Source organism: Chrysemys picta, chromosome 2 (genome assembly GCF_011386835.1).
Source record: "Chrysemys picta bellii isolate R12L10 chromosome 2, ASM1138683v2, whole genome shotgun sequence".
NCBI lineage: Eukaryota > Metazoa > Chordata > Testudines > Emydidae > Chrysemys > Chrysemys picta.
The window spans coordinates 45,637,354-45,665,231 of NC_088792.1; the positions used below are offsets into that span (position 1 = coordinate 45,637,354).

The 27,878-nt window shown below is 39.7% G+C and overlaps 1 protein-coding gene across 9 annotated transcripts in view; it reads left to right on the forward strand.

The window, feature by feature from the left end:
• The window catches only part of CFAP69 (cilia and flagella associated protein 69), a 40,234-nt gene that overhangs the window by 7,152 nt on the left and 5,204 nt on the right, over positions 1-27,878 (forward strand). For all 9 annotated transcript variants that reach the window (XM_005282409.4, XM_065583045.1, XM_008169515.4 and 6 more), the window contains 17 exons: positions 56-132; positions 1,473-1,571; positions 3,510-3,659; positions 3,778-3,955; positions 4,651-4,774; positions 5,677-5,725; positions 5,838-5,959; positions 7,149-7,365; positions 11,225-11,389; positions 13,612-13,730; positions 14,182-14,300; positions 15,988-16,069; positions 16,675-16,867; positions 17,599-17,736; positions 19,707-19,783; positions 20,213-20,410; positions 25,427-25,513. In XM_005282409.4, coding sequence (XP_005282466.2) covers positions 56-132; positions 1,473-1,571; positions 3,510-3,659; positions 3,778-3,955; positions 4,651-4,774; positions 5,677-5,725; positions 5,838-5,959; positions 7,149-7,365; positions 11,225-11,389; positions 13,612-13,730; positions 14,182-14,300; positions 15,988-16,069; positions 16,675-16,867; positions 17,599-17,736; positions 19,707-19,783; positions 20,213-20,410; positions 25,427-25,513 — 2,194 coding nt within the window. The remainder of the gene's footprint in view (positions 1-55; positions 133-1,472; positions 1,572-3,509; positions 3,660-3,777; positions 3,956-4,650; positions 4,775-5,676; positions 5,726-5,837; positions 5,960-7,148; positions 7,366-11,224; positions 11,390-13,611; positions 13,731-14,181; positions 14,301-15,987; positions 16,070-16,674; positions 16,868-17,598; positions 17,737-19,706; positions 19,784-20,212; positions 20,411-25,426; positions 25,514-27,878) is intronic.

A 27,878-nucleotide genomic window follows, 5' to 3' on the forward strand; every position in this document is an offset into this window, starting at 1 on the left:
TTTTCTGCTGTGTTCTAAGGATAGTTATAATAACTTGCTTGTTCAATTTTTGCAGGTTACCATTTTTAAAGAAGAAATTATCTGATGAAGTAAACTACACCCCAGTTACTTTAGAATCAATTGCACAATTGGGTAAGTTAGATTGCTGTGCTGCAATGCCCTCCAGGATAATAAAAAGAACCACAATTATCTTCCCAGTTGTAGCTTAGAATTTATATGATTTTTGTTACCGTACATATAATTACAAGTTCTTGCTACCTCCTGAGTCAGTCAACATTCTGAATTTCCCAGCATTCAGAAGCATTTCTACTTTGCTATGAACTTCATCTGTGCAGCTGTCAGAATATTGGAGAATCCTAATTGGCTGATTAGCCAATGAGGTTTCTTTCTGCCTAGTGAGAGAGGTTACCCACCAGAGTTAGCCCAGGAGAGCTCAAGAAATAAACCAGTATTACTCCTGTAGCCTGATCCACTGGCTGATTTCATTTTGCTTTGAGTATCTATATCTTTGAGTAACTATTATACTTGAGTTTTTCAAAGAACAAGACCACCACAAGCTCTGTGGGTCAAAAGAGCATGGGTCTTGACTATCCAATAGAGATGGGAATGAGAAGACGAATAGCAGGTCAGCAAGTGGGAAGACTTGAGCAATAGGTGGAGCAAAAGGCCATGTGTGACAGGTCAAACAAAAAGGAATATCCTTGGAACCTGGGAACAGAAAGTTTTCCTGCCTGGAGGTCTTTATTTTCATCTGTCCAAAGAGATAGCAAAGTAAACCCACAGTCTCTGTTTCAGATCCTCTTTGGTGGTGTCTGCCCCAAAACTTATTACAAAGTGGAGGATTACAAAATTAAAAGAGAAAGCAAGTCAGTCTCTCTTGGGGAGCATGCCCAATTAAACTATCTCCACAGCATGGCTCTCTCCAGTTCTCTCCCTATTTTGTTGAAAAGGTATTTTTCATATGTTCCCCTTATGCCATTGTGCCTCACCAGACGCTAGGATTACTAATATGGCAACCATGCTGTCAGCTGCCATATTAGTAATCCTGCTTTCTTTGTTCTGAGAGAAACTGTCTGGAACCATTGAGTTGGCCTAATCCCTCACCACTCTGGAGAGGGGGGAGTTCCAGCCCACCTTACTCAGGGAACTCCAGACTCAGGCTGTAAAACAAAGGGCAACAGAATAGGCTTCTTTATAAACCCCAGGCCATTTTCCCAAAACCACTTCCTTCCCCTCTGTGGCAGTGAATCCTGTCTCAGGTATTTATAGTCAAACCTGGGATAAGTTAATACCGGCCCAAGATGGTTACCCTCATAAGGAGTGAACACAAATATATACAGGGTATAAACAGTAAGAAGGAACACACATTACTCAGTGTAGTACAAGAAAATATAAGTAGGAGGAATCATGACATTTTTAAAATTATTCTATCTTGTAAATATTGCAAATCAGAATTTGTCTGTTTCCTACAGGTTACTTGATGAGGGTGCCAAGCTCTCAAGTGAGGATACAAATCTGTAAGTGTATCATTAGCTTTTACCATCCAGAGCCACCAAACAAACAGCTTGCAGGTAAAATACACAATTTTAAAGTTTTGCAAAAATGAAACAATGAAATGTATGTGATCTGTCATCTACTCTGAAATTACTCTTTGCACTCAGCTCTGACTGCAGTTAAGAATTTTTATTTGAGCAGATAAATAAGTGCCATAATTACCTTAATTAAATAGACCGCATTGGAGAATGTGCCATTTATATACATTCCTATTGAAGATTATATATTTTGTCATTTAAAATATTAAAAATTAAATTATCCATGTGTATGCACTGAATGTATCTGTCTAATCTGGCTATATATGCAAAATTAATTTAGTTAGACATTGTTTATTATAACATTTTGGGGAGCTAGGGTGAAACAGTACAAATGATTGTGGGGAGAGCCACGAGGATTCTGAAACATGGAGGATACAGGAAAAAGGAGTGAATGGCTTTGGGGCTGGAAGTGGGGAAAAAATATAGAATTCTTGGTTTGGCCATATAACCTCTAGAGCGGAAGCATTGTCTCCTCTTCCTGGGTTTTATGATTTAGGAAGCTTACAGCAACTGGCCATTTCCTTGCCATGGTGGGGACCTCGGACACTGGTACCCCTTAATCTTCTACCAGTGCCACATAATAGTCTAGTCTCCTGTGGGCTTTAATACTTAGCTCTAATTATGGTTGTTGGGTTTGGTGCGTGGGTGCTGGGTGGTATAGGTGGCCTGTGATTGATATATAGGAGGTTGAACTGGATTATCTGATGGTCCCACATGGACTTTGACTCTGTGACTTTGGTCGCAGGCTACCTGGCTTCTGTGGCCTGCAAAGCTCAGGTTGGTGCTCTCACTCCAATTACAGGAAGCTGGAAATGTCAAAGCAATCTGTTTTTAGTTTTTAAAAGTATTACTCCAAATTCTGCAAACATGTTTAACTTTACATAATTGAGTAGTTCCATTTACTTCAATAAGTGTTGAAATTCTTGGAGTTTTTGCCTTTCCTTTAGACTGGGGTTTAAATTGAGGTATGATCCTGTAAGGTGCTGAGCACTCTGGCAAAACAGCAAAAGGATCAAAGCACATGCTTAACCCTGCTGAAGTAAATGGAGCTACTCACGAGAGTGTTGACGCTTTGCTGGATCATGGCCAGAGTGCTCAATACTTAAAAGGATTGAGCCCTTGGTCATTCACAGCAGACAAGATATTGCCGGCAGATCTGCTAATGGAAGAGGTCATCATTGCAAGTGGTTCCTCTGCCCAATGAGGAAATGAAGGGATGTGTTTGACTAGTACTAAATAAGGGGAATTTTTACAAGAATCTCGTCTTTAAAAAAAAACAAAAATGGGCCTTTTCTCTAAAATATCATTTGTCTTTTAAAAATTGCTCAAACTTAACTTTCTGTTACCTGATAAGGTGGAACATAAGAATGTGAACTGCTCATCTCAATACTTCTGTCCCCATCTACACTACAAAAAGAACCACAGTAGTGGTTTCTGTATGCATGGGCAAAGGAAAAAACACATGTTGGCAATTCAAATTTAGTCAACATGACCTTGAGGAGTCATGTTAAGCAATGGGATTTAGTCATGCTGACTGATAGACAGATATGCTAATCATGAGCGGCAGCATGGTCCAGAGAATTAGGGCACTGGACTGGGACTCAAGAGACTTGGGTTCTGTGCCACTGATTTTTTGTGTGACCTAGAGCAAGTCACTTCACTGTTCTGTGCCTCTGTTTCCTCTCACACCATTTGTCTGTTAGACTGCTAACTCTTCAAGCTAGGAACCAACTCTTACTATGTGTTTGTATAGCACCTAACACAATGAGGTCTTGATCTTCGTTAAAAGTTTCACTTTAGATAATTTACATTAAAATTACTGAAATTCACGTTTCATCCATTTTTTGAAGAAAGCTAAATATTATATGTGATTATGCTTGTCTAAATAGTTACAACTTTCAACTATTGTACATACAGGTTTACACTCTACAAGTGCAAACTATAAGATACAGATGGCTGAATTGGGAGGTTTAGCAGAAACCCTAGTTTTGTCTCTAGCACTGGTTGAAAATCAACTTGCTGAGAAGTTATGGGTACTTAAAGCCCTACAGCATCTCTCCACATCTGGTTAGTATAAGGATATTTTTTTAACAATCTCGTTATCTCAGATATGCTTTTCTTTATATACACCTAAAACAATTACCAACCTGCAGGGAGTTGATTATTCAGACTTTCTTAATTCCAGGAGTAAATTGTAAACTTATGATGAAAGCCCAAGCAGCCAGCAGAATCTGTTCTCATCTAAATGATGCCGATCCCTCTGGACAGCTACTGTTCCGTTCATCAGAAATCCTATGGAACTTATTAGAAAACATGTCAAAGGAAGAAATTGTTAATCAGCTCAGTAACTTGGAATGTATATAGTAAGTACAATCAAACATTATGTAAACTAGTATTGCAATTTTGGAGCAATCTATGTAGTTCTAAAATAATATGTTGCTGGATTTTGGCATTTTGTTTGATACATGCTGAGAGACGAGACAAGAGGAATTCAGGTTATGCAGTTTAGCAGTAATTATTATGGGCCTGATCCTGCAGAAGGAAAGAACTGCAGAATCAGGCCTTAAATCAATGCAGTGAATTACTTTTTTTTTTAGCATTTCAGTATTATAAAATTAGTAGTAAATGATATGTTATAAAATACAAGACTGAGAACCAGATCCTCAGCTACATTGCTCCATTAATCAATGGAGTTGTGTTGACGTTCACCGAGGATTTGCCCGTCTGTTTTTAAAGGAAATATTTTAATCAGACAGCAAGATGCAGTTAAGCATACCTTTGCTTGAGTAAATAGACATCTCTTTATAAATTCAATTTAACACCTGTAAAACAAAGATTTGTGTCTAATTGTGCCTATTATAGCAGTTGATGCTTAAATTAGATAGTGGTACATATAAAATATCAATTTTGAAAAACCTTGGGAAGTTGTGGTGCTTGCAACTGCACATTAATCTAGACTGAAAAGTCTGACGTAGCAATGGGATTCATGTACTCAGGAGCTGCACATAAATAGAATACGAAAAGGAATATAAAACTCTGACTTTCATTTTCTTCTAAGTGCTTTGAAGGAAGTGTTTGTGAACTTACTCATGCATGGTTTCCGTCACTATGATCGCCAGCTAAGAAACGACCTCTTAGTTATAGCCACACTCATAGCTGAAAACCCTGGAGCACCAATGATTGTGAGTATTCATATTTTTGAGCCTTATAGGCTGGTGACATATTAACTACCCTGTTCTGTATGCACTGAATATAGTCCAAAGTTACCACTTTCTTGGGATTTGTTATATTGTTAAATTCAGTCTATTCTTTCTCCCATTTTTGGCTGTTCAGGGCTTTCCTTCCAGGAAGACTGTTTCTTTCTGTAGTTCCCTATGCCTCAGAGACACTCAAACCCTTAACACTGTTAGCTTCTGCCCAATAACATAAAGATGATTTGATAGTGAGAAAACAAAAATAACTGCAAAGCTTAACAGAAGGGTCCTGTTACAGGGAGCCTTATATTTAAAACTGTATTCATTGTTTGGAAAATCTAAGGAGTAAGTTTATTACAGTAAGTTGCCTAAGAAGTGTGTGTTTACTTCATTACCCACGTCTTCTGGAATATTTCATCGCTTTTACTAGAGAGCTGTACGGTTCCTTGTTTTAAATAAGCTAATATTCTTTTACTCTCTGTTTCATAGTTTTAGATTTAGAATTCTAAATAGTCATGACATAACGAATAATTTGTCAAACAAATTCCTGATTACATGAATCAGCTGGATGTTGTTTAGGGGCCTGGTCAGGCATGTTCTCCTTTTATGGACTTCGTCTTTGCTTGAATAAGAGTTTCACATTAAGTTTCACACTTGAATAAGAGTTTCACACTTGCTGGATAGCCCTTATAATTTGGAATTTAATTCACACTTCCTGTTTTCCCAGTAGCCATTTTAGAATGTCTATTGCACTTTTACAGTACCTTATTTCATGTCTGAAGTTTTCAGGGCCCAGATCCTCAAAGATATTTATGTGCCTTACTGCCATTGATGTCAATGAAATTATGAGCTGTGATGTAATTAAAACATTTATTTTGTATGTCTGCTAGGAAAGTGGATTTACTAAGCAGTTAATACTATTAGCAACGTTTAGTGAAGGTAAGATGCCTTACTATTGCACATGTGAAATATAAGTGCTTTTTTTCTAATTATCATCTTTTGAATTTCTTGTTTAGCTTTAGTTGTAATTTGGCTATAATTTCCTTCCCAGTTAAAAGCCATAATCCTTTGGTAAAAGGTTTTAAGCTTACCTACAGTTATGAAGACTTTGAGCTGAAAAAATTGCTGTTTAACATGGTTGCAGTCTTAGCAAAAGATCTGTGTTCAGTACAGGTAAGTTGTACCCAAATTGGTTGTGTAAATAAATGAGGGTTATACTGATCATAGCAATATCCTTTACTATCCATGTCCATATGCTCTTCTGTAGGTGAATAATTAATAATCTTATGCCAGTACTTGGCCTCAGACCTCGTGCTGATGCTATACTGCAATATAAGGTGTCTATTTTTAGAGGTTTTGTAAATCTAGTCCAACACTAAAATAATTACCCATTCTGAAAAGCGAATGCTGAACATGACTCAAATGCAGATGTAGACTAGGACAAGCCAAGTTCATCACTGTTTCAGAAACCATGTTTACTGAATTGATGCAGAATATGAACATTATGTGTCTTCACTGAACTATATTAAGCACTAGTTGCACTGTATCTGCTCCCATTGCCAACCGTGGGTAATTTTCCTAGTACAGACCAGTCCTGTCCTGGGCATTCTCTCCCTATTTCTGCAAATTTTGACAACCTGAAGGAGCCACTGGGCAGTGAGTCAGTGAAACTGATCAGAGGCTTGCTGAGTGCCTATAGTAGCCAAGAACTACCATCAGTCAAGCTTGTCATTAGTTGCTACTCTGTCTTCCCATCACACACCTGTCTTTGAGCCTTTTATATCAGCATTACACCATACCACCACCATCACCAGCAACAGTCAAAACATCCCTGACACCCCATCAACTTGTGATACAGATCCGCTTACCCTCATAATGACTTCAATTTTATAATTATTATTATTGGTTGTATTGCTGTAGCAGCTTGAGGTCCTGGTCCATAAGTGGGACTCCTTTGTGCTAGGGGCTGTACAAACAAAGACCCAAAAGCGGTGCTTGCCCCTATGATTATTTATACCAGATGAGGATGTGGCCCAACGGCTTTATCCAAGAGACTAATTTAAAAAAAACCCAAAAAAACAGTGTGGTGTTAATCACTGAATTAGAACAAACTCACTGAGGGCTTGATCCACTGACCATTGATACAAGGTGATGGTAAAGTGACTATTTATCATGCCCAGAGAGAGTCTGTGTGTTGCCTAAACACTGAAGGGTACATTTGAAAAGTCTTAAGGAGAAAATTGGAAACAGTTGAGTTTAAAACTATTTTAAAAATCAGTTGACTCAGTCTCTTAGATGTTTTCATATTTACATGTGACATCTTTAAGCTATATCTGTACCTATTTATCTTTTGAATCTGCAGCTGCTAAATGAGGGTAAAGTGGTGCTGGCTTTGTTTCATTATGTCAAACCAAATGAAAAGCCTGGTGTACATGACTGGTCTGCTGCCCAATATGAAGAATTACAGCTTCATGCAATTGCTACGTTAGCTTCAGTCGCTCCATTGTTAGTGGATGACTATATGACCTGTCAAGGGAATACTCGTCTCCTTATGTTTCTAGAATGGTGTGTGGGCCAAGGTGAGTTGACTTTAGACATCTATCTCAATTATATATCATAGCCCTGAAAATACAACACAACTATTAGACAGAAAAACTGTAAAAACTGATGAACATGGAATACAATTTTCAAAAATAGTTCATGTAGGAAATGTATCGGTTTTCTCATCAGTTTTTGAAAAACATAAATAAATAGGAATGAACTCTCATATTGAAGAAAGATGCTCTACAGTTTTCTACACAGCAGCTCATCCAATACATTACTTTTTTTATTCCAGTTTTGGGTGTTTCCTGCACAGAAATAAGTAAATTTAATCAGATGAATATTTTATGGTACAGATAAATATTCACTTAATCTGGTAATCTCTGTCTTCCCTCTTTTTAAAGACACCATAATAGAGGCTCAACTTAAATGTATACCCCAAGTTAAAAAAACATAGTAAGAGAACCAAAAAAGTGCCACTGTGGCTAAACAACAAAATAAAAGAAGCATTGAGAGGCAAAAAGGCATCCTTTAAAACGTGGATGTTAAATCCTAGTGAGGAAAATAGAAAGGAGCATAAACTCTGGCAAGTGAAGTGTAAAAATATAATTAGGCCAAAAAAGAATTTGAAGAACAGCAACCAAAGACTCAAAAAAGTAACAGCAAAAAAAATTAAGTAAATCAGAAGCAGGAAGCCTGCTAAACAACCAGTGGGGCCACCAGATGATCAAGATGCTAAAGGAGAACTCAAGGAAGATAAGGCCATTGCAGAGAAACTAAATGAATTCTTTGCATCAGTCTTCACAGCTGAGGATGTGAGGGAGATTCCTAAGCCTGAGCCATTCTTTTTAGGTGACAAATCTGAGGAACTGTCCCAGATTGAGGTGGTGTTAGAGGAGGTTTTGGAACAAATAGATAAACAGAAATAAGTCACCAGGACCAGATGGTATTCACCCAAGAGTTCTGAAGGAACTCAAATGTGAAATTGCAGAACTACTAACTGTAGTCTGTAAGTTATCATTTAAATGAGCTTCTGTACCAAATGACTGGAGGATAGCTAATATGATGCCAATTTTTAAAAAGATCTCCAGAGGTGATCCCGGCAATTACAGGTCGGTAAGCCCGACTTCAGTACCGGGCAAACTGGTTGAAACTATAGTAAATAACAAAATTGTCAGACACATAGATGAACTTAATTTGTTGGAAAAGAGTCAACATGGTTTTTGTAAAGGGAAATCATGCCTCACCAATCTACTAGAATTCTTTGAGGGGGGTCAACAAGCATGTGGACAAGGGGAAACCAGTGCATATAGTGTACTTAGATTTTCAGAAAGCCTTTGACAAGGTCCCTCACCAAAGGTTCTTAAGCAAAGTAAGCTGTCATGGCATAAGAGGGAAGGTCCTCTCAGGTATTGGCAACTGGTTAAAAGATAAGAAACAAAGGATAGCAATAAATGGTCAGTTTTCAAAATGGAGAGAGGTAAATAGTGGTGTCCCCTAGGGGTTTATACTGAGCCAAGTGCTGTTCAACGTATTCATAAATGATCTGGAAAAAGGGATAAACAGTGAGGTGGCAAAATTTGAAGATGCTACAAAACTACTCAAAATAGTTAAATCCAAAGCAGACTGCAAAGAGCTACAAAGGGATCTCACAAAACTGGGTGACTGGGCAACAAAATGGCAGATGAAATTCAATATTGATAAATGCAAAGTAATGCACATTGGAAAACGTTATCCCAACTATACGTATAAAATGATTGAGTCTAAATTAGCTGTTGCCACTCAAGAAAGAGATCTTGAAGTCATTGTGGACAGTTCTCTGAAAACATCCACTCAATGTGCAGCAGCAGTCAAAAAAATTAACAGAATGTTGGGAATCATTAAGAAAGGGATAGATAATAAGACAGAAAATATAATATTGTCTCTATATAAATCCATGATATGCCCACATGTTGAATATCGCATGCAGATGTGGTCACCCCATCTCAAAAAAGATATATTGGAAAAGGTTCAGAAAAGGGCAACAAAGTGATAAGGGGTATGGAATGGCTTCCGTATATGAGGAGAGATTAATAAGACTGGGACTTTTCAGCTTGGAAAAGAGACTGCTAAGGGGGGATATGATTGAGATCTATAAAATCATGACTGGTGTGGAGAAAGTTAATAAAGAAGTGTTATTTACTCCTCATAACACAAGAACTAAGGGTCACCAGATGAAATTAATAGGCAGCAGGTTTAAAACAAAGGGAAGTATTTCTTCACACAGTGCACAGTCAACCTGTGGAACTCTTTGCCAGAGAATGTTGTGAAGGCCAAGACTGTAACAGGGTTCAAAACAGAATTAGATAAATTCATGGAGGATAGGTCCATAAATGGCTATTAGCCAGGATGGGCAGGGATGGTGTCCCTGATCTCTGTTTGCCAGAAGCTGGGAATGAGTGACAGGGGATGGATCACTTGATGATTACCTGTTGTGTTCATTCCTTCCGGGGCACCTGCCATTGGCCACTGTCAGAAGACAGGATACTGGGCTAGATGGACCTTTGGTCTGACCCAGTATGGCTGTTCTTATGTGTTTGTGTTCTTTTACTTATCCTACTGTTATGCTCATATAAAGCACACGAGATTTTTTTTTTAATAGGGGAAAAGGCAACACGCCGCATTTATTGAGAATACAGCAATTAGCATATGCTTTTTAGTTACATACACATACAATCCTGCCAGTTGATGTTACAGTTACCAGTCCAGAGTCTGGATTAATTTAGTGGCCAGCCAGATTGGTTGGAGAGGGGAGCCGGGCTCTGTCGGTTGCAATTTGATGCTTTTGGAGCTGTTGGCAAGACAAACCCAAAGCCCCATGGCAAAGCACCCTTTTTTTATAGGGTTTTTGTTGTTGTTGTTGTTTTTTAATTGAAATTTATGGATTTTGCTGTGTTAGTTTATGACCAGTTACTTTTTAATGGGTGTTATTTTTTGATGGCCTAAAACACCTTTGGGAGGGTTGTTTTGTTTAGTTTTGATATAATTAATTATTTTGTGTTCTAAGGTTGTCAGCCTTTACCTCAGGGTTGTTAGTTTGCCCCTTTTTAACCATGAATGCGCGCTGATGATTTTTTGGCGTTTTTAAGGGTTTTTTAGTTTTTTTAGCTTGGGTTTTGTTTTTTGTTTTGTTTTGTTTTTTGGCCATTAACAATGGCCTTTACCCTTTTTTTTTTTTTTTTTGATACATGCACTTTTTATTTACATAAACAGTTTTTTACAGAGACCTTTAAAAGGTAACAAATAGCAGTGTTTTATGGCATTGTAAATTAATGTAACTAATGTAAAGGCATTGTAAATTAGTCTTTACTAAATTTTGCACCTATCTTTTCCTACATTGGGGCCTAGGCTTTTGAATTTTTTTTAATTTAATTAACATGGACACAGACAAAATCCTGGCTGTTACTTGCAAGGCATGAATAAAAAGAAAATGGCTAATACTAGTATTCACTATTCTATTTATTTATTTTAATACCTTAAGTTTTACTATAAAACATACACTGTATATAGCCAAAACATAACCAATTATATAGCACAGTACCCATGGTACAACACTATTGGAGCACAGATTCCACTGAAAAAAAACTAACCAGTAACTTATTGAGATAACTAAATTGTTGAAATAATGAAAAATACTCATTAAAAACACATTTGTTATGATAATAAAAAGTATAGTCTTAAGTATTTTAAGATTTCTTATTAGAAAATTTATTTTTAAGCACAAAGCCTTAGTAATAAGGGATTAGTTACTTTGGTTTTGGTTTATTTGAAACCTGCAAAATAGCAGCTGAAAGCATAACTTTATTTTGAATCTACACTGAATTGCAAAAGCAGATGTTCATTTTGATTTATCCACAGATCCCTTCTTCGGTCAAGGTAACTGTTTCCATGGTGCAGGTGGTCGTGGCAACAAACTTGCACAGATGCGCTACAGTCTGAGAGTCCTGAGACCTGTGGTGTCCCTTTGTGACGAAGCTGTGAACCTCGATCTTTGTGATCAGGGAGCAATTAACCAACTGTTGGGTAAAGCACAATTTATGTTGTGATATTTATCCACTATATAGTGTGTTCTTCTGTTGAATATACTGTGTTTGGAATGTTGCACTTAAGTATACAAACTGGGAATATTATGTTCTGTAACTTCCTATTTTTACCTTCTAGCACATAAAATTATATGTGCTCCTTTTTTTATATTATAATATTGATGTACAATCAACATTGTGCCAAGTGGTACAGGTACTAGTTCATAGATATTAACACTTGAGTGTCATCATTAATTAACAGCTTTGATTCTTATCTGAGATACTTCCCTTTTTTCACTTAAAAAAGGAATTAATCTCTTTCATGAAACATTTCTGTCAAAGCATGGTCTCTTGATCAGTAAGACATATCCAGATTCCTCCATGTTCTTGTGCTTTAGTTTTTAATACATGTCCCCGACTGCTGAAAAATTTCAATATGTGAGGGCACGATTGGGGGGAAAAGTGAAAACAATATAAAAATTAATTGATTTAATTTGTTTTAATGTTGTGACACTACAACACACACACACACAAAAATAGAATACTTCTGTAAAGCCAAGGGATATAATTTGTAAAGTGCAAGCTGTCTAATTATTATTATTATTATTATTCTGGTAGCACCTAGGGAACCCTGTTATGGACCAGGGCCCCATTGTGCTTGGTACTGTACAAACACAGAACACAAAGATTGCTCAAACCTGCTCTGGAGGGTGGAGAGAGAGTAGTTTAGCATCCATCTTAATTCATTCTTTATCCTTTTTTGGTGAGAGTACTCACAAGGGTATGCAGACTCATAGGTCACTGAACAAGTATCCTATGATAACTTTTGACCAGAATTGACTGAACTGATCTGAATCCATGATTTAATAATAATATCTTTGTCTCATATAGCACTTTTTGTCAGTAAATCTCAAAGCACTTCACAGTTTAGGAGTGAAAGGTGTGGATCCCATTACTGTTTTGTATTCTCCGAACTCCCAGATAATTTACATACATGATTATGGCCCTGATCCTTGTCTCCTGAAATCAATGGCAGAACTCCAGTTGACTTGGATAGGAGCAGGGTCAGAGACTGTGACCCTAATTCTCATTTACACTAAGACCATTTTAAAGCACTCTGGCAGAGAAAAGGGACCTTAAAATGAGCAGAAATGTAACTCTCACTCATTTTCACTGTCAGAGTGGTGTAAAGGGGCCTTAGTGTAAACGCAGAATCAGTGCCTACACTTAAGTCTTTTATCTGATAAATGTTGTGCCAGGAGAATAAGGGAGAGAAATGCAGAGTAAAGCTGCTCTGCTTCTGTCCCACTCTGCACCTCAGACCACTTCTTAGTCAAATATATCATACCTGCTATAATGTACTATTTATTATTTTTAATTTGTGTTAATTGTGAAATCATGAATTGTTTACAAAGTTCTTTTTGTTTTGTTTTGCTTTTTAAATAAAAGTTCCAAGAGTGCAGCAGAACCAAAATTGGAGGAATCTAATGATGGCATGATGTGGAAGATAGGGAATGTCTTATAACAGAAATTCTGTTTTGGAAAGAAATAAAGGGTTTAATGTCCTTCAGTGAAAATCTGGTCCCACTGAAGTCAATGGAAAAACACCCGTTCATTGCAGTGAAGCCAGAATTTCACCCCTTATTTTGAATATCAAATTATGGAGCTTTAATTTATCCTGAGAGGGTACTTAAGTGGTCTTGTCTACTTGGTGAGTTATCTTGTGGCAAGTCAGGATGTGAATCTACAGCACACCAGCTTGCTGCACGCTAACTGGTTATATGGATACTACTGCAGCACGGTGATAGTCCTGGAGTGCTGCTTAGTATTCTGCTCTCCGTACACTAAGCTGTACTCTGGGACTTTCACTGCTCTGTATCCACATGGCAAGTTAGTGCACAGCAAGCTGGTGTACAGTAGGTTGCTGTGTGGACAAGCCTGTAGTTCCACTGGCTTTAGTCCATGGGGGTCAAGGTTACACAATCTACTCCTTAATTTTCATGGTTAGCAACTAATTTTCAGTCAAGAGTACTACAGGTTGTGTGAGATCTTGTGAAGCTCAGTAGATAAATCTTGTATAGCACAGGTAGATTGTGTTAGACAATAGAGTACTTGCATTGGAAAATTTTATTTTAAAAATATCAGCAAAGGTAGTAACTGGATATAATTAGGTTTTCTGTGTAAAACAGAACACTCATGTTTTTAATGTGTCTGTCATTCCAGATATCTTAAAGCATATAACAAACAAATCTAAAGAAAAAGAAGATGCCATTGTACTGGAAATTCAAACTGATATATTACTTATCTTGTCTACTCTCTGTGAAAATGATCTTCATAGAAAGGTAATCCTACTGCATTATTCTGTGAGAAAAGTCAAAATATATTTTTATTTAAATTACACTGCCATTTTCTTCAAAGGTAAGTATCATTTGTAGTTCACCACTCATGAATCAAAGGCTCTCTGACAACTAGTTTCAGTGATGTTGCATTTTACTTCCATCATCTTACTCATAGTCCTTTTGAGCAGTTGACTGAACCCTGCCATTACCATTTTGCATCATCTAAATCAAGGGATGAAAATATGTTTGTTGGGGTGAAGAAATAGTGAGATAGGAAGGACTTTTAGAATCAAAAACTGAAAATCTATTTTAGCACTGACAATATAAGGAAAAATTTCTCCTCTAGTTCATGAGGAAGAACTAATACAGATACAAGGAACATGATTTAGTTTTTGTTTCTTTGAGATTTTGTGTGTATTTAGGAAAAATACAACTTTGATTAATGTCTTAACAGGAACTGTTTGGCTGTGAAGGAGTGGATATACTTATTCCATTCATGAAGATGGATCCAAATAAGTTATATAGTGGATTAGGTCATAATCGACTCCTTTTTACCACATTAGACAGTTTGTGGTAAGTGTGGAATTATTTTAACAACAGTAATTGTTAAAAGGAAGTCTTGTATTTTATGTTTGTAAGGTTGTTACTCTTCTCTAGACATGAAGACCTTTCTCTCATTTAAAGTGCTTAAACGTTCATTATACTATTTGACTAAATCATAATAATAAAAATATTTTTGTACACAATTCATACTAGATCTGGGGCTCAATCCTTTGTCCTAGTTTCACCCATAGCAGACAGAAAGATGCCCTAAAAGAGCAGCTTAAGATTTCTCCTGTACCAGGAAAATTCTTGGATTGCACAAGCAATAGTTGACTCTAGGCCATCCACTTCCTCCTCCCACTCTTGACACAAGTGTCCTGTTGGGAGTAAGGAAGGGCCATTCCAAGGTGGGAGGTGGAGCATCTTGTGAACTCATCCTCAGTTGCCACACTAGGTACAAGTAGCATCTCTTGTACTGTGAGCTGTTTCTGCCCCCAGGCAACCCAGGATTGAGGTAGTAGAAAGGTGGCTTTGAGCTGTACTGAATGGAGATTGCATCACTGATATGCAAAGAAGTTCTTTAGGCACTGGTTTCAATCTTCAGATGATGCTGACCATGAACGTGGAAAAGTAAAAGTGTCTCTAAGGGTATGTTCACACTGGCAAGTTTCTGCACTACAAGTTGTACTACTTTTATTAAAATGCTGGAATTAAACTGCTGTTGCATGTCCACACTGTGCTCCTTGTGATGCTGGAGCTCATCCACATTAGCAGCTCTTGCAACAGCAAAAGACAGCTGTGCATTGTGGTAGCTATCCCACTGTGCAACTGGCTGCAGGGTGCTTTGGGAAGGGTTTTCAATGCCTCATGGGGCAGGCACAATGTCACATGATGCAGGTTTCCCAATCCCATTGTTCCATGGGCATCCTACTACATTGCCAGCTGCTTTTCAACTGAAGTTTGGGGGAGGAGGGAGAGAGAGTGAGGGGTGTGTGTGTGTGTGTGTGTGTGTGTGGAGGGAGGGTAGGAGGCAGATAGACTGTGTTTTGGGGGGCAGAGAGTGTGTCAGCATGCTGTCTTGTAAGTTCAAACAGAAACAGTACTTTGAAAGGGGAGGGGCGCATGTCTCCAGGGCATCCGAGTTCAAAACAATGAGCAGAACGGTCACTTGAGGCATTATGGGACAGTTCAGGAGGCCAGTTACTGCATAGAAAGCAATCTAGTGTTTACACTGGCAATTGAGCGCTGGAGCCTCTGCGCAAATAGCCTTATGACCCTCGTCAAGGGGGTTTTTTGCAGCACTGCAACTGAGGAGTTTCTGCACGAAAAGTGGCTTGGCAGTGTGTACACATCTGCAGTTTGAGCGCAAAAAGCTGCTTTACTGCACAGAAACTTGCCAGTGTAGACAAGCGCTTAGTCTCCCCGGGTCCTGAGGCTGGCTGGGGCCCAAATGAGGTTGCTCTAACCTACAACAGCTGAAACAAACCTTACCAAAAAAAAATTCTGAAATATACTTAAAATTAGTGGCTTCTTCAATCAATTTTTTAACAAGTATATTTATTTTTTCTGTTACAAGCAATGTAGAGTTAATATATGTAAACATCCTATGATATATGATTTTTATGCAACACATTAAAGCAAATTATCTGCATGTTTACTAGGCTATTGTATAGCGTGAAAGGTGTTATTTCTAACATGGAAGTTATTTCCATTTAAGGTGCTGTGTCATGGGATGTTACATCGCAGAGGATTATTTTCTCGAAAAAGAGGGCATTTTTCTCCTTCTGGATTTGTTGGCAGTAGGTATTATTATTAGAGAATAACACTAGTACTAAAACATAGAAAAATAGCAAATTTTTCCTTTTTGTTACTGCTCCTCCTGAGAGTATCACATCGGTGTACCCCAGAACAGTTAATTCACTCATTGTTAAGTACCTACACTCCAGGGTACATGCATATATCATACAAGTGTCTCCTTTTATCTTTGTTTTTTTTTAAAATATTTGTCGGTGTTAATTTCACTAAAATTTATATTTTAATGGATTCTTCTATTTATAGGCTATTCACTTAGGTCCTGATTCAGGAAAGCATTTAAGCACATGCTTAAGTCTCATTGAAATCAATAGGGATACACTTAAGCATGCCCTTAAGTGTCTTGATGAATTAGGGACTTAAAAGGTACTTTATAGACACATGGCCAGCATTTTACTACTAGCAACCTAATGTACTCATACAAAACTTGTGGGCCTTCCACATGCAAGTGCATGTGGAAGTTTTGTGAAAGTAATTTTGGTGACTAGTTTTGAACAGTTTGGTCCATGGGATTTCTCTGTTTTGGCTATGAAGATGGAATTTCTTTGTGTTCTAAACTACTTTCAACTCTTTTCCCTGGTCCTTGACAAAGTTAAAACAAAAGAACATATGCAACCTAATTCTTGGAATATTGGTTGAATTTTGTGACAATTCTAAAACTGCTTCTCACATCAACACCTGGAGAGGGAAAAAAGATCAGACTGCTGCTAGCCTTTTAATACATTTGTGGAAACAAGAGGAGTTGGAGCTGGGAGTCAAACATGATCAAGATGGAAGAATTGTTGGTAAGGGTTAGCAGACTTTAAACCATCTGTGTGCAGTTTCATTGAATAAAGTAGAAAATAAATTATTCTTCTAACAACTGAGTCCTTCAAATATAAATAAATTATAGTAACTCTCATTCCTATGTCAGTGCTTCTTCATCTGACCAACCTCAAAATGCCTACATATAAAGTTTTAATTTTGTTATACAGGTTTGCCACTAGGTGACATTTGCTTCATTACCTGGCAAGAGAACTATCCTTAATATCCTCAACAGTCCATTCCTTTTTAATGATTGACAGTTGAACAGCTTCATTCTGCAGCTATATATCATCTGTGTCCTTAAGGAGAGTTCTATGTCATATTTCAAAGTTTACTTGAAAGTGGTTTTCCTCTAATGCTGAGAGCTTCCTGCAAATAACTTATACAGATATAAAATGTGAAATAGCACGAAAGGGAAAGTTTTATTGCCACAAGAAGTTATCAGTATTAATCAGCATTTCCTGGCCCAAATTCTGCCCTATCTCACACCAAATCAATGGAGCTATTCTAGGTTTGTGTCGGTATACATTAAATGAGATGACTACCCCAGTTTTGGAGGTGACCAAGGATAAATAGTGAAATATACCAGTATATAGTGGTTGGCTAACATGAAGCCACATAACCTATTTTTAAAATATTATAAAAGTTTAATAACGTGTAACCTGACACTTGTTAACTTTTTGTGTGTATGTGTGTGTTATGAAATTATTAGATGCAAAGAAACCTTTAGTTGGCAGCTTCCAAGAACAACAAGGAGTGATCCCAATGCCTGCCAACTGCCCCAGCATTGCTATCATGGAAGTGTCTGAAAACATGAGGGCAAAAATTTATTCTGTGTTATGCAAGCTAGGTAAGGAGTACACATTGCATCCCAATTTTCAAATTTGTCATTAATCTGAACTTCACCAGCAGCACAATATAGCCATTGCTATACATGCTTGACCTACATTCAGGTTAGATATCAGGAAAAACTTTCTAACCATAAGGGTAGATAAGTTCTGGAATAGGCTTCTAAGGGACATTGTGGAGTCCCCATCATTGGAAGCTCTTAAAAACAAGTTGACAAACACCTGTCAGGGATGTTCTAGCTTTACTTGGTCCTGCCACAGCGCAGGGGGTTGGACTTGATGACTTCTCAAGGTCCCTTCCATCCCTACATATCTATGATTCAGACAACATCTCCATATTGCTTCTGTAGTTCAGAACACCAGATGTGAGAAACAAATAGCATGGAAATGGATTATACAAAATTGGAAAGCTTTTTACAGCATTTAAAACTGTGTGGCATACCTCTCAATGAAGCCATGTCACATACTGGGTTTTTTTTTTGTCTGATATGGCAGATTCAAAAAATCTATTGTTAAGGCTTTTCCTTTCATGCCATGCTACATGTCACAAAATGCTTTAAAACTGTAAAATGATGTAAAACATACTCTAATAAATACATACTACAGCGTTGGGCTACAAGTATTTTGTGAATGTGAGATTTATAATGAGATTTGGGCAAATATAGTATCTGAACAATTCAAAATTATGTTAATTGGATATTATTATTGAAATTAAACATGCACAAAAGTGAGAATTCAATGTCCTAGTAGCTGTACCTTGCCTCCACCATCTCTGTTTACATTTATTCTTAGTAACATTTTATAAAATACTGGAGTCATTCTGTTTGCAAGGCTGAGTTCAGGAGTTTAGAAGAGGCTCTCAGTACAAATCCCCGAAAGAAAGTACCAAAATCCCTGTAGTATGACTCTCCTCCTGTTGGCTACTTCTCAGCTAAACAGCTCTGCTCCTCCATGATTCATCACTTTACTGGAGCCACAGTATCATGCTTCTCAATAAGGAAGGAGTTAGCTACGTCTATCCCTTATGGCAGGGGTGGCCAACCTGTGGCTCCGGAGCCACATGCAGCTCTTCAAAAGTTAATATGCGGCTCCTTGTGTAGGCACTGACTCCGGGGCTGGAGCTACAGGTGCCAACTTTCCAATGTGCCAGTGATGCTCCCTGGCTCTGCCACAAGCCCTGCCCCCACTCCACCCTTTCCCACCCCCTCCCCTGAGCCTGCTATGCCCTCACTCCTCCCCCTTCCCCCCAGAGCTTCCTGCACACCACGAAACAGCTGATCGGCAGGTATGGGGAAGGAGGGGGAGGTGCTGATCAGCAGCGCTGCTGATGGGCGGGGGGGCGGGAGCTGGTTGCTGATGTATTTCTTTGGCAATGTACATTGGTAAATTCTGACTCCTTCTCAGGCTCAGGTTGGCCACCCCTGCCTTATGGAATCTGATTTAGTTTAAATAGAGGAACATTTCCTTGCCATACAAGAATAGCAGAGACATAACACCAGCCATGGCAATACAGGTGATATGAAGGTTGTGTGGACACGCAGAAGTAAAGCATTAAAACAGAATGATTTAGTTATAGGGAAGTGGCTAGCTTATCACCAGAAGCCAGTACAAGTAACTGACAGGATTAGAAGAGAGTTTGGTGAAGATACTATACGCATTTGTGACAACACTTTTGCATTTGATAACGGTTAGTCACACTTTAGTAAGTGCCATGGTGTATTGTCTTATATTTTAAGACAAATACAGGGGGAAGGATAGCTCAGTGGTTTAAGCATTGGCCTGCTAAACCCAGGGTTGTGAGTTCAATCCTTGAGGGGGCCACTTAGGGATCTGGGATAAAAATCTGTCTGGGGATTGGTCCCCCTTTGAGCAGGGGGTTGGACTAGATGACCTCCTGAGGTCCCTTCCAACCCTGATATTCTATTCTATGATGTCATTCATATCTAAATAATAATTAACAATACTTTTTTAGGCTTTGAAAATTTGCCTGGTTTGTCTGCTAAGGATTTTGTCACACTCGCTATCATACGTCGATATCTTGACTTTAAAGTGAGTATTTTTTTACTACTTTACCATCGTTTGCACATACACAAAAAATACAATAAAAATAAAAATGTATTACAGCTGAAGAACCCCTTAATAACTGCAATATATACAAGTTATAAATCAGATTTAACACACAACCCTCAAAAGTTTTTTCTGACTTACTCTTCTTGAACACCCGTGCATGCGTGTGTGCACACACACATTATGGCAACTTGTTATGACCCCCTAATAAGGCAGTTTTGTACCACAAAAGATGGTGTGGCTGCAGATTTACATCCTGGTTCAACTCTCTGAAGACAAGCCCTGTGTAAGCATTCTGGAGAATAAAACTTAACAAAAAGGAGAGCGGGAGAGGATATGTGAATTGTATTTTGTATTTTCAGAAATAAATATAAGCCTTTTTTTAAAATAGTCTGTCTGGTTAACACAAAGGTCGGAGAAGTCTGGAGTGAAATATGTGCAGAACTAAAAGAAGAAACATTCAGACCAGTCACTCCTGATGAAGAAGCCTTGAAAGTTATTTCAGAGGCATCAGAAAATGTTGGAAAGATGGTTGCCACTCTCCAGACTGAAATGCTGGAAAGTCAACAGCACCAGGAACTCCAGGAGGAAGAAAAGGTTTATTCCAAGGTAAGACATGAAGTATTTTATTTCAGAAAAGCCCACTTACTTCAGTATAAATTATTTTGCTGACTATTTATATTAGTAAGATTCTCTTGTTTAACAGAGTTCAAAGTCACACCATATTTGCATTAAGGTATTCTCTTCAGATTTCATTAGCAGTTAAAGTGAAATATTTTTTAAAAACTTAATTTTATTTCTCAAGTATTATAATTTTGTCAATATTTAATTAGCACTATGTAAGAAACAACTGTGCAATGTATCAATGTAGAATCAAAATAGTAATCATACTGCTGTGTTTGTTAGGTCTGTCTCTCGGCTTTTGCAGAAAAGGGAAGGTCAAGGTTATAATAATTGTAAATCAACCATTATAAATAGATCTCTTTCTCATAATGAAACTCTAAGGGCTGTATTTACACTTGCAGGGGTCCAGTTTTCCAAAATTGAGTAGATACATGATTAGTGGTAAATCTGGTTCCAATACAGTTTAATGTAGAGCGGGGTGATAATGGATTTTTTTGATTCACTGGCAGTTTTGGAAACAAGGGAGATGGGGGAGAGAAGTCCTCTTGGGTCAGTGCATTGAAAAGTCCAAAAATATTTCACACTAAAATGAATTGAAATGGTTTGACATTACTGAAACAAAAAACTTCAAGTCAAAATGTTTCAGTAATGTCAAAACAAAACATTTCAGTTCAACCCAAAAAATTTAGTTTAGACTTTCATTCATTTTGGCAAAAGCAAGCAAAGGTTTCACAAAATGGCTGGAGGAGGTAAAGATGGAGGTGGTGGTTCCCTTATAAGCTTTAGCCCTGTGGCTAGGGCACTCATTTGAGATATGGGAGACTTGGGTTCAGAGCCTTTCTCCCATCAGGCATAAGCAGGAACTGAACGCAGGTCTCCCACACCCCAGGTGAATGTGCTACTCACTGGGCTAAAGCTTATAAGAGAGGCACCAGCACTACCCTATCTCTTCCTCTTTTGAGACTCTTTTGCTTGCTTCCGTCAAAAGGCCTAAAAATGAAAATGATTTTTTTCAGATCATAGAGTCATAGAACTGGAATGGACCTTGAGAGGTCATCTAGTCCAGTCCGCTGCACTCAAGGCAGGACTAAGTATTATCTAGACCATCCCTGATAGGTGTTTGTCTAACCTGCTCTTAAAAATCCCCAATGATGGAGATTCCACAACCTCGCTAAGCAATTTATTCCAGTGCTTAACCACTCTGACGATTAGGAAGTTTTTCCTAATGTCCAACCTAAACCGCCCTTGCTGCAATTTAAGCCCACTGCTTCTTGTCCTATCTTCAGAGGTTAAGAAGAAGAATTTTTCTCCCTCCTCCTTGTAACAACCTTTTATGCACTTCTAAACTGTTATTATGTCCCCTCTGTCTTCTCTTCTCCAGACTAAACAAACCCAATTTTTTCAATCTTCCCTCATAGATCATGTTTTCTAGACCTTTAATGATTTTTGTTGCTCTTCTCTGGACTTTCTCCAATTTGTCCACATCTTTCCTGAAATGTGTTGCCCAGAACTGAACACAATACTCCAGTTGAGGCCTAATCAGCATGGAGTAAAGCAGAAGTCTTGCTTACAATACTCCTACTAATACATCCCAGAATGATGTTTGCTTTTTTTGCAACATTGTTACACTGTTGACTCATATTTAGCTTGTGATCCACTATGACCCCTAGATCTCTTTCTGCAGTATTCCTTCCTAGGCAGTCATTTCCCATTTTGTATGTGTGCAACTGATTGTTCCTTCCTAAGTGGAGTACTTTGCATTTGTCCTTATTGAATTTCATCCTATTTACTTCAGCCCATTTCTCCAGTTTGTCCAGATCATTTTGAATTTTAATCCGATCTTCCAAAGCACTTGCAACCCCTCCCAGCTTGGTATCGTCCTCAAACTTTATAAGTGTACTCTCTATGCCATTATCTAAATCATTGATGAAGATATTGAACAGAACCGGACCCAGAACCAATCTCTGCAGGACCCCACTCATTATGCCCTTCCAGCATGACTGTGAACCACTGATAACTACTCTCTGGGAACGATTTTCCAACCAGTTATGCACCCACCTTATAGTAGCTCCATCTAGGTTGATTTCCCTAGTTTGTTTATGAGAAGGTCATGCGAGACAGTATCAAAAGCCTTACTAAAGTCAAGATATACCACATCTACCGCTTCCCCCACTATCCACGAGGCTTGTTACCCTGTCAAAGAAAGCTATCCGGTTGGTTTGACACAATTTGTTCTTGACAAATCCATGCTGACTGTCATTTATCACCTTATTATCTTCTAGGTGTTTGCAAATTGATTGCTTAGTTATTTTCTCCTTTATCTTTCCGGGTACAGAAGTTAAACTGACTGGTTTGTAAATCCTTGGGTGGTCCTTATTTCCCTTTTTATAGATGGGCACTATATTTGCCCTTTTCCAGTCTTCTGGACTGTCTCCCATCTTCCATGACTTTTCAAAGATAATTGCTTATGGCTCAGATATCGCCTCAGTCACCTCCCTGGATATTCTAGGATGCATTTCATCAGGCCCTGGTGATTTGAAGACATCTAACTTGTCTAAGTAATTTGACCTTTCTTTCCCTATTTTAGATCAAAACAAAACATTTCATTTTAACATTTCCAAAATATTTCAGCTTTTTCAGTTCAGTTGAAACCATGCAAATTCACAAATAGTTTCGGTCAACATATAAACTGTTTTTACTGGAAAAAAAATTGGCCCAGTTCTAGTTTAAAGGGCCAGCTCAGATGTGCCAAAATTGTGTTGGAACTTTTCTTAAAGAAAATAATTCTAGCCCATTTAGGTAGGGGACTGTCTGTTTTACATTTCATCCATGAGCTATGGTAATGCAATGTTTAGGTTATAAATTGAAATAAATCCAGAAATTAAAAATTAAGGTAATCACAGTAAAATTAATTCCCCAAAACACCACATATAATGTAAAAGTTTTGATTACTAGATTGTTAAATCTAAATATGTATGTAGCTGTCAACATTCTAAAAAAATTCCAGGGACAGCTCTTCAAAAAAAAATTGGAGGTCTGGAGGCCACTAGAGCCCCAGTCCTCTAGAGCGTTTTGTGTCTATTCTGGCGGCTTTTAGAATTTTTGTTTTTAATAGACCTCTACCCTATAACACTGTCCTCAGGAACCAAAAAATCTTACCATGTTATAGGTGAAACCATGTTATATCGAACTCGCTTTGATCCGCTGGAGTGCACAGCCCCGCCCCACCCGGAGCACTGCTTTACCGCGTTATATTCGAATTCATGTTATATCAGGTCGTGTTGTATCGGGGTAGAGGTTTATGAATAGCTTAATTCAGGGCCTCAAAAGAGTTGGAACTGGATAAACATCCAAAAGTTAGGCTGCTTATCTGAACCTATGGCGTCCCTAAGATCTGCCATCCCCATGTAAGAACCTTCCCCAAAAGGCTTTCTCTATTTGCCATTGTTTTCTTCAAGAGAAGCAGTGCCCTGATACCCTGGTATGTTCAAGAAGAGGACAGCAGACATCCACCTGATTCCCTCACCATCAACACCTCCACAATCTCCATTTCTCTCTTCCTCTCTATTCCTGAGGTAGGGCAGATCTCTTCTCTTTTCTTCCTGCCATCTGGGATCGTGGCCCTGTTTTCTTCCTTTCCACTAGGAGGACATACAGCATCTTTTTTTCCCCCTCTCAAGAAGGTCTTCCTATTCGTCTCCTAATTGTAATTCCCCCTCCCTTTCATATCTGTTTCCTCCCACCACAACTGATTGCATCTCTGTTCCCTCTTCCATGCAGCTTTAAAGTAGATAGGATTTGTCAAGGCTCCTTCCCCACTCTGAACTTTAGGGTACAGATGTGGGGGCCTGCATGAAAACTTCTAAGCTTAACTACCAACTTAGATCTGGTCCGCTGCCACCACTCCCAATGAGCTAACTCCCTTCCCTGGGTAGCCTTGAGAGACTCTTCCACCAACTCCCTGGTGAACACAGATCCAACCCCTTGGATCTTAAAACAAGGAGAAATTAACCATCCCCCCCTCCTTTCTCCCGCCAACTCCTGGTGGATTCCGATCCAATCCCCTTGGATCTAAAAACAAGGAAAAATCAATCGGGTTATTAAAAAAGGCTTTTAATTAAAGAAAAAGGTCAAAATCATCTCTGTAAAATCAGGATGAAAAATAACTTTACAGGGTAATCAAACTTAAAGAACCCAGAGGAACCCCCTCTAGCCTTAGGTTCAAAGTTACAGCAAACGGAGGTAAACGCTCTAGCAAAAAGTACATTTACAAGTTGAGAAAACAAAGATAAAACTCACACGTCTTGCCTGGTTGTACTTACAAGTTTGAAATATGAGAGACTTGTTCAGAAAGATTTGGAGAGCATGGATTCATGTCTGGTCCCCCTTAGTCCCAAGAGCGAACTCCCCCCAAAACAAAGAGCACAAACAAAAGCCTTCCCCCCCCGCCCACCAAGATTTGAAAGTATATTGTCCCCTTATTGGTCCTTTGGGTCAGGTGTCAGCCAGGTTACCTGAGCTTCTTAACCCTTTACAGGTAAAGGATTTTGGAGTCTCTGGCCAGGAGGGATTTTATAGTATTGTACACAGGAGGGCTGTTACCCTTCCCTTTATAGTTACGACAGGATTGAATGAAGGATTTCTCCTTTCTCAATCACAGAGTTGTCAGTTCTGCTTTCTGTGGCCCCTTCATCATCTTGAGGGGCAGTGAAGAGCTGGTTTGCCTGGTGATGTGGTAGTGATGTGCCTGGTCTTTATTTGGGAGTGAGAAAAGCACAACATTCTCTAGCAGTCTCCTCTAGTCAATACTAGAGAAGCACTGATCCCGCTCATCCTTCCAGGCAAAGGAAAAGTGCTACATTAAGAATAGCCAGCGGGGAGGCCACAAAATCAGGGTAAATAGGTGGAAGCACTGTCCAAGTATCAGGAGCAAGGAATTCAATACAGTTAATGGAAATACAGTGTGTATTACATCTCCTCAAATCTCTTGTCACATTGTAGATTCAAGCTATCCATAAGCAGAGAGAAATGGTAAATAAATCCTGGGAAAATTTCTTAACTCGAACGTCAAATTATGAGGCTTTAAAGGTAAGAATTTGGGGGAGGGGGTTATATTGGCAATGTTGTTATATCATTGAACAATTCCAAGCAGTTTTATTCAGTATTGAATACCAGGATATTACTATAGAAATTACAGCTGGACTCAAATCTGATTTAGTAATGCTCTAATAGTAAGTAAGGCTCAGTGGTTAGTACACTTCCCTAGTACTTGAGAGACCAGGTTTGGTTCTCTGCTCCATTACAGATTTATTGTGTGACCATGGGCAAGTCATTTATTCTGTCTGTACCTGAATTCCCCACGTGTTAAATGGGGATAATAATACATCCCTGGGGTGTAGTGAAGATGAATACATTAAAGATTGTGAAGAAGTTTTTGAGATCTACTAATAAGTATATAATAGCTAGGGTGTATTATTTTTATTCATAAAACATAAAAGAAATGCTGTTCTTTACTGAAGACAAAGGCTTCTTGTCAGAGCCATGCAGTCACTAGTAACCCGACTGCTCCTCGATTTCCAGTCACAAAGTGGGGATGAGCACTCTCTCTGCAAGTACAATCATGCTCATGCGCAAAAGCAGATACCAAAAAGAGAGGCTAAAACTGAAAATTTGGCCATCGTGTTTTTTTGATAATCCCTCCCTTGGTTTTTCCCACAGCAAGTATCTGAAGATAACCTGAGGCTTGCTAATCTGTTCTGATACCAAGATCACCTTTATTGTGTACAGTATTTGCATTTACATTTCAAAAAGGACATCCAGGGTAGAATCCAAAGTAGGACAACCAGACTAATTTGGGGACTGAAGGAAATTCTTGACAATGAAATATGTCTATAGCCAAATCTGTTCATTCTTGAAAAGAGACACCCGAGGAAAAAACTGGTCTTGGTATAAGTGTACCAAGTACAGGAATATAGCAGAGATCTAGGCTGTGATCTTCTCGGTCTGTGTGGCAAGGTGTAATCTGCAGTCATGAATTGAAACTAAGTGAAGAATAAAAGTTGACTATAAAGAGAGTTTTGTTTTGTTTTTTTTAAACCTCCAGGCTCATTAGCTAGTGTGGGGGTTCCCAAACTTGGTTCGCAGCTTGTGCAGGGTAAGCCCCTGGCAGGCCATGAGACGCTTTGTTTACCTGCGGACACTCAAGTAAACAAAGCGTCTTGCGGCCCGCCAGGGGCGAACAAGCCGCAAACCAAGTTTGGGAACCCCTGAGCAATATCGTTCTGTTCAGTCAGATATTGGCTCTGCAGCAAGCCAGCCTATTCTGGGGAATGTCAGCCCACCATGCAAATCCAAAACACAAAAGAAAAACTTGCATGTTGGGAAGGTATTGATCAGCCTGGGACACCACAGCTCTCATGAGATTCCTGCTTCTTCTGCCCCTCAACTACTAATTCTAGGTCTGTCATGTCCCTTCTGACCCTTTTCTCAGCCTCTATTAATGCTTAACTTTTACAACACCCTATCTCTGCGGTAGTCTGTAGTGGGAAGAAGAGGGGGAGGGTGACCAGACATCCCGATTTTATCGGGACTGTCCTGATATTTTCTTTTTTGTCCCGCGTCCCGACCGATGTTTGGTCAGGACACTGGTCAAAAAAGCAATTTTGCCCTCCGCTCCGGCGCTCACGTGCCCCCCACCCCGACTCCGCCCTCTCCTTCCCCCATTGGATCCCTCCATGGAGGGAGGAGGGATGTGTGGATGGGGGATGGAGGGAGATGGGTCGGGCATCTACCAGGAGCACAGGAGGGCAAGGGAAAGTTGCCACGGCTGCCGGGGGCTAGCTGGGCATGGCCCAGGCTGCGTGCAGGCAGCAGCCGGGGCTGGCTCTGGCCCGGGTGGGCGGCGCAGACTGGGGGCGTGGGCCGCCGGAGACACATGGCGGAGAAGGGCTGCAGGGGTGAGACTTGTCCCAGGCAGGGCGGCCGGCAGACAGGGGCGAGGAGCCGGCCGGGGTCCCCTGAACCCATAAACTTCCCCACCGCTGCCGGGGAGCTCCGCGCCTCTCCCGCTTGGCTGCACTCCAGCGGCTCGCCCCGCTGGGAAGGAGCCGCTGGTGCGCAGCCGAGCAGGAGAGGCGCGGGGCTCCCTGCTGGTAGCGGGACGTGCCGCATGTGCCCAGGGCGGGCTGGGGGGCAGGAGGCTCTGCGGGGCCAGGAAAAGCCCCGGCTCCCGCCCGCTGCCCCGCCTGGAGCCCCGGGGAGCCCCTCGGGAGACCAGCTGCCGCTGCAGCTCGGCTGTGCCAGCCCCGGCCCCCTGCACGCCCGCGCCACGCCGCCCCCAGGGTTCCCAGCTCCCATGCACTGCCGCTGCCCCACGGCCAGCCCCGGGCTCAGGGGCTCCTGCAGCCGCTTCCAGGGGAGAGACAGCTTTGTCCCTGCCCAGTCCTGCTACGGG